Consider the following 6,619-nt stretch of genomic DNA (forward strand, 5'->3'; position numbering starts at 1 on the left):
CTGTGTCCCAGGCTTCTTTATTTAAGAAAAAAGTGATACATGTGGGGATTAAAATCAAGAGCATCATTGAACTTCACCTTCCCTTTAACCAGTTGCCCCAAACTCCCCTGCCCTCACCCTTTGTGTTCCCAATCCCTTCCTTAGTGAATGAAGAACTTAATCCTAAAAGCCCTGGCACAAACTCCAGGTTCTCCTTCCCTAGCTTCTCCTCTCTCCCTGTCCCCCATTCCTAGGACAGGCACCTCAGTTGGAATGCATGGGAGAGCCCAGAGTGGGGACAGAGACAGGGGGGAAGGCTTCCCCCTCAGGGAAAGGGACCCAGGAGTACAGTGCAGTAAAATGAGGGCTCCCATAGCCTGGGGTACCAAAATGGGGCCCTGGGGCCAGAGGAAAGGACACTGGTCCCCCTGAGAAAGGAGACCCAGCAGCCTCAAAATCCTCTCGTTGTGCATAGTCACTGCTTGATCGCTTGCCCTTCTGGCGCCGGTTACAGAACCACACACGGACCACCTGTGAGTGGAGAGTGACATTAGACAATGAGCGGAGAGACGGGACTGACCCTACTGGGTCATTCTGCCCAAAGCCAACAGCCCTAGGGTGGTTGGAGGAGGAGCCAGAGCTAGGGAAAGCAGAGGTCGTGACACAGGAAAGAGATGGAGCCCGTGGAGAGGCTTGTCACTCACATCCTTCTCAAGCCCAAGCTGCTGGGCGATGTGGCTGATCTGCTGAAGTGTGGGTTTCGGGCACTGCAGGAACAAATTCTCCAGGTTGCCTCTCACTCGGTTCTCGATACTGGTTCGCTTTCTCTTTCGGGCCTGCACGAGGGTTTCTGCTTTGCATATCTCCTGAAGATTTTCATTGTTATCTGCTTCCTCCACCCACTTCTGCAGTAAAGGCCGCAGCTTACACATGTTCTTGAAGCTAAGCTGCAGAGCCTTAAAGCGGCAGATGGTCGTTTGGCTGAACACCTTTCCAAACAGAACCCCCAGGGTGAGCCCCACATCGGCCTGTGTATATCCCAGAGTGATCCTCTTCTGCTTTAGGAGCTTGGCAAATTGCTCGAGTTCTTTCTGCAGAGCTTTGATGTCTTGGGACTCCTCCGGGTTTTGTTCCAGCTTCTCCTTCTCCAGCTTCACGGCACCAGGGGGGATGGTGCAGGGCTCCGGGGAGGCCCCCTCGGAGTTGCTCTCCACCCCGGCTCCTGCTTCGCCCTCAGGCTGAGAGGTCTCCAAGCCGCCTTGGGGTACTAGCCCCACTCCAACCTGAGGCCCACAGTATGCCATCCCCCCACACAACTCATACGGTGGGGGGCACGGGGGAATCCCCCACACCTCAGAGCCTGGCCTAACCCCTGGCCCGATTCCTGGCCCTCCAGGAGGGCCCTGGAAGCTTAGCCAGGTCCGAGGATCAACCCAGCCCGTCTCCGGCCCCCCTGGCCCATCACCTCCACCACCTGGAGGGGGCGAGAAGGCAAAATCCGAAGCCAGGTGTCCCGCCATGGGGGAGGAAGGCGCCCCAAGCCGGGGGCCTGGTGAAATGAGGGCTTGCCAAGGGACTAAGATGTCTCTTTATTATGGATTCTCTAATAATTTGCAATGGTTGTAACTACTGAAAACATTGTGAGAATCGTTACATTAAGTTTCCCTATACCATGGATCGCTTGATGGTGGATAAGTGTTGACTGCACACCAAAGGCTTTGCCACACTCATTACATTTGCAAGGTTTCTCTCGAGTATGAACTCTCTAATGTTGTGCAAGCTGTGTTAATCACAAACCTTGCCACACTCATTACACTTGTCAGTTTATCTCCAGAATGAATTGCCTTATGAATTATAAGGTCTGAATTATGAGTGAAGATCTTGCTACCCTCATTACACTTCTAAGGTTTCCTCTCCAGTATGAAGTTTACAATAGACTACAAGAGATGACATCTGACTGAAGGTCTTGCCACACTCATTGCATTTCTAAAGTTTTTCTGCAGTATGAAGTCTACGATGCCTTATAAGGGATACCTTTTGAATGAAAGTCTTGCAACACTCATTACACTTGTAAGGTTTCTCTCCTGTATGAATTCTGCGATGAACTAAAAGGGATGATGAATGACTGAAGGTCTTGCCACACTCATTACACTTGTAAGCTTTCTCTCCAGTATGAAGACTACGATGGCATTTCAGGGATGACACCTGACTGAAGGTCTTGCTACACTCATTACACTTGTAAGGTTTTTCTCCAGTATGAAGTCTGCGATGAACTAAAAAGGATGATGACTGACGGAAGGTCCTGCCACACTCATTACACTTGTAAGGTTTCTCTCCTGTATGAATTCTGCGATGAACTGAAAAGGATGATGACTGACGGAAGGTCTTGCCACACTCATTGCACTTGTAAGGTTTCTCTCCTGTATGAATTCTATGATGAACTACAAAGGATGACTGACTGAAGGTCTTGCCACACTCATTACACTTGTAAGGTTTCTCTCCAGTATGAATTGCCTTATGGTTTACAAGGGCTGAATACTGACGGAAGTTCTTGCCACACTCATTACACTTGTAAGGTTTCTCTCCAGTATGACAACTACGATGGTATGTAAAAGATGATATCTGACTGAAGGTCTTGCTACACTCATTACACTTGTAAGGTTTCTCTCCAGTATGAAGTCTATGATGAACTAAAAATGATGATGACTGACGGAAAGTCCTGCCACACTCATTACACTTGTAAGGTTTCTCTCCTGTATGAATTCTGTGATGAACTGAAACAGATGACATGTGACTGAAGGTCCTGCCACACTCATTACACTTGTAAGGTTTCTCTCCAGTATGACTTCTAAGATGATATACAAGCTGTGACTTTTGATTAAAACCCTTGCCACATTCATTACATGTATAAGGTTTCTCTCCAGTATGAATTCTATTATGTCTTTCAACGTGTGATCTACAAATAAAAACTTTGTCACATTCTTCACATTTATAAGGTTTCTCTCCAGTATGAAATCTACAGTGATGTGAAAGGAGTGCTTGTTTATTAAGAACCTTGCCACATTCGTTACATGTGTAAGGTTTATTTCCAGTGTGAATTTTATGATGGGATTGCAGGGATGACTTCCGGTTGAAGGTCTTGCCGCACTCGTTACACTTGTAAGGTTTCTCTCCAGTATGAAGTCTATGATGGCATGTAAGGGATGACATTTGAGTAAAGGTCTTGCCACACTCATTACACTTGTAAGGTTTCCCTCCAGTATGAGCTCCATGGTGGCATACAAGGTTGTGCTTCTTATGAAAGACTTTGCCACATATATCACATTTGTTTTGTTTCTCTCCTGAATGGGTTATTTCATGTCTCCTTAAGAGTGAACTATTATGAAAGGCTTCGCCACACCTAATACAATGGAAAGGTTTTTCTCTCATGTGTACTTCCTGTTTTTGTGTGAATAACGAAGAATGGAGGACATTATTCTCATGCTTATTAGAAACATGGGTTTTGAGCATACAAGAAATTTTTTGGGCTGTTGAAACTGAGGAATCATCATTGACAGACTTCTCTACTTGATTATCAATGTTTCCGTCGGTCTGAAATATGTGCAGATGCGAATGAAAGCTTAATCCAAGCTGATCTCCAATAGGCTTCTTGCCAGCACACCTTTCCTCATATTGCTGTGTACTACCAGTCAACTCCTTGGGTTCTGTCATGAGTGCTTCATGGCCATTTCCTTTGACTTCTTGCCACTGAAACTCAAACTCATGAATATCTTTCTCAACTTCTGGGAAGCAAAAATCTCCAATGTGATGACTTGTATATTTTCCCAATGTCCCTGTGTGGATCCCTTCTCTTGTACTCCCTTGCCCTGCTGGTGAGAACTTCATCATGGATTTTAAAAACCTATCTGAAAAATATAAAGACCAGTAGGTTTCCAATTAAGTACAGATAGTAAATAATAGGTAATATTGAAATGTATAAATACTACACAAAGAACAAGAGTTATTATAAACTTCCCAAATGTGATCTTCAAAGTTTATGAACACCCACTTACTAAAAAGACAAAAATTAGTCAGATGTGGTGGTGAGTTCCTGTTAATTCCAGCTACTCAGGAGGCTGAGGCAAGAGAATCGCTTAAACCCAAAAGGTGGAGGTTGCAGTGAGCAGAGATTTCACCATTGCACTCCAGCCTGGGCAACAAGAGCAAAATTTTGTGTCAGAATAAAAAAAGAGTTCAATCAAGAGACTTATGTGTTAAACTTCCCATATCTTTTGGTGGTTAAAAAACCAACAAATAAAAAAAAATATTAAAAAATTTAAAAACCAACAAATAAAAAAATACATATATATGAAGCAGTCAGCCCAAACAATGTCTACATAGTGACTGCTGCTTAGAGAAGATGATCATTAGTTTATGTGAAGAACACTGTCACAGTGCCAGTGAGAAATGCTTCTATGATGCTCCTCAAAAACCAGAACGAAAGGCCGGGCATGATGGCTCACACCTGTAATCTCAATGAACTGAGATCATGACAGTGTACACCAGCCTGGACAATAGAGGGAGACTCTATTTCAAAAACAAATAAACAAACAGAAACACAGCTGGAAACACTTGTCAGTCAGTGTCATGCTTTCTATCTTGTATCCTGGACCATGCAGACAATTCTGCTCAGGGACTCCTGGGGCATCTCTGCCTAGAGCAGGATGATGTTCAACTGCATTGGTCCACGTGTTCATGGATTTCTGTTTTTATGTAAAGCCACTGCATAGGAGAGCCCTAAGAAGCTACTGATGCCTGATAGAAGGGTCCTCGCTGCAGAAAACAATGACATGTACATCAAAAGCATATATGGGGCAAAATTGCAACAGAGAATACAAACCAGGAAGAGCCAAGATAGACAAGGGCAGATTCCTCATGTCTGGAGGGACATTTTTCTCACCCACAGACTCCAGGTTCCTGTAGTTCTCCAACATCACTTCTCTGTATAAAGCCCTCTGCGCATGGGTTAGGCATTTCCACTCTGCCAAAGAGAATTCTATAGCCACATCCCTGAAAGTCAAGCGTCCCTAAAATGAAAAACACATTTCAACAAAACGTTATGGAGGAGTGAGTTATCATCTTCAAATGAAATAAGAAAAAAGAAAATAAGTATTGATTTGATCCCAGATTGTGTTTTGACAAATCCACAGTAGGTATCTTTGAACATTTTTTCTGTGTAGTTGCTTTTTATTATACTTTTCCATAATAAATTTTAAAATCTTCTAAGCCATTGTGGAAGTCTCTGCTGAATACGGAGGCTGTTTGTAATCCAAGCACTTTGAGAGGCAAAGGTGGGTGGATTGCCTGAGCTCAGGAGTTTGAGACAATCCAATGCAACATGGTAAAAGCCGGTCTCTACCAAAAATACAAAAAAAAATTAACTGGGTGTGGTAGCATACATTTCTTGTCCCAGCTTCTTGGGAGGGCGACACAAGAGGTTCACTTGAACCGCAGTGGCAAATTTCACAGTCAGCTGAGATTACACCACTGCACTCCACCTTGGGCTGCAGAGTAAGACTGTCTAAAATATACATATATATATGTATATAAAAATAAGGGAAGGCATAGTGGTTCACACCTGTAATCTCATCACACTGGGAGACTTAGGTGGGTAAATCACTTGAAGTCAGGAGTTTGAGACGAACCTAGACAACCTGGCAAAACCTAGTATCTATCAAAAATTTAAAAGTTAGCTGGGCATGGTGGGGGAAAGCCCCTGTAATCCCAGCTGTTTAGGAAGCTGATGAAGAGGAATCACTTGAACTCTGAAGGCGGAGATTGCAGTAAGCTTTGATCATGCCACTGCTCTCTGGCCTAGGCAACACAGTGAGACTCTTAAAAAAAAAAAAAAAAGTATATATATACATGCATACACACACACATCAAAAAAAAAAAAAAATATATATATATATATATAAGTAGTTAATCATGTGTTTCTACACACTGTGGGTTTGGCCAGGCACAGTGGCTCAGGTCTGTAATGCCAGTACTTATAGAGGTCAAGGCGAGCAGATCACAAGATTGCAAGATTGAGACCATCCTGGCCAACTAGTTGAGACTCCATCTCTACAAAAAATACAAAAATCAGCTGGGTGTGGTGGCAAGCAGCTGTAGTCCCAGCTACGCGGGAGGTTGATGCAGGAGAATCACTTGAACTAGGGAGGTGGAAGTTGCAGGAGCTGATATAGCATCACTGCACTCCACTCTGTCAACAGAGTAAGACTCTGTCCTAAATAAATAAATAAATAAATAATGGTTTATCCATTAGTACACTACTGCACACACTTCAAATCACATCTACATACACACTTATGGGCAACTTCAGGTTAAGACATTACAAGCAAAAACCTAGAGAGGACACATCAACAGCTACTTGCCAGACTGAGCTGGGAGGATTGCCTGAGCCCTGAGAGCAGAGGTTGAATTGAACCAAGATCACACCATTGCACTCCATCCTCGGGGACACTGTGAGACCCCATTACCCCCACCCCCAAAGAGTTGGAAGCTCATTGAATTAAGAGAAAACTTTAAAAAATTATAAAAAGCGGGCCGGGCGCGGTGGCTCACGCCTGTAATCCCAGCACTTTGGGAGGCCGAGGCG

General features: G+C 44.2%; 3 protein-coding genes, 1 long non-coding RNA gene and 1 pseudogene across 7 annotated transcripts in view; 2 read left to right on the forward strand and 3 right to left on the reverse strand.

Annotated features, from left to right (window-relative positions):
• Window positions 1-2,216, reverse strand: LOC108295656 (POU domain, class 5, transcription factor 1-like). The gene is made up of 2 exons (XM_017517950.2): window positions 684-2,216; window positions 1-510 (listed from the first exon to the last, which is right to left on the reverse strand). Exons 1-2 carry the CDS (start codon window positions 1,497-1,499, stop codon window positions 244-246), a joined length of 1,083 nt encoding a protein of 360 aa, XP_017373439.1. The 5' UTR covers window positions 1,500-2,216; the 3' UTR covers window positions 1-243.
• The window catches only part of LOC119469436, a 24,225-nt gene extending 21,013 nt beyond the window's left edge, over window positions 1-3,212 (forward strand). The window contains exon 3 of one of the 2 annotated variants that reach the window (XR_005198229.1): window positions 3,144-3,212. This is a non-coding gene — a long non-coding RNA (uncharacterized LOC119469436). Of the gene's footprint in view, window positions 1-2,639; window positions 2,669-3,143 lie in introns of those variants that run through there. The other variant, XR_005198230.1, reaches the window with a different exon arrangement.
• LOC119469431 (zinc finger protein 160-like) overlaps window positions 1-6,619 on the forward strand; it is a 609,418-nt gene that overhangs the window by 133,124 nt on the left and 469,675 nt on the right. The window lies entirely within an intron of this gene.
• Window positions 1-6,619, reverse strand: part of LOC108295644 (zinc finger protein 845-like) — a 43,261-nt gene that overhangs the window by 21,248 nt on the left and 15,394 nt on the right. The gene's annotated exons all lie outside the window — the stretch shown is intronic.
• LOC119469433 overlaps window positions 3,755-6,619 on the reverse strand; it is a 50,380-nt pseudogene continuing 47,515 nt past the window's right edge.

This window comes from Cebus imitator, unplaced genomic scaffold, assembly GCF_001604975.1.
Source record: "Cebus imitator isolate Cc_AM_T3 unplaced genomic scaffold, Cebus_imitator-1.0 Scaffold654, whole genome shotgun sequence".
Lineage (NCBI taxonomy): Eukaryota > Metazoa > Chordata > Mammalia > Primates > Cebidae > Cebus > Cebus imitator.

Bases quoted from the DNA above. Each gene is read 5' to 3' on its own strand.
- LOC108295656 (XM_017517950.2), bottom strand. From the start codon at position 1,499: ATGGCGGGACACCTGGCTTCGGATTTTGCCTTCTCGCCCCCTCCAGGT. The intron at 511-683 runs GTGAGTGACAAG...CTCCACTCACAG, and splicing joins AGCTTGGGCTTGAGAAGGAT to GTGGTCCGTGTGTGGTTCTG.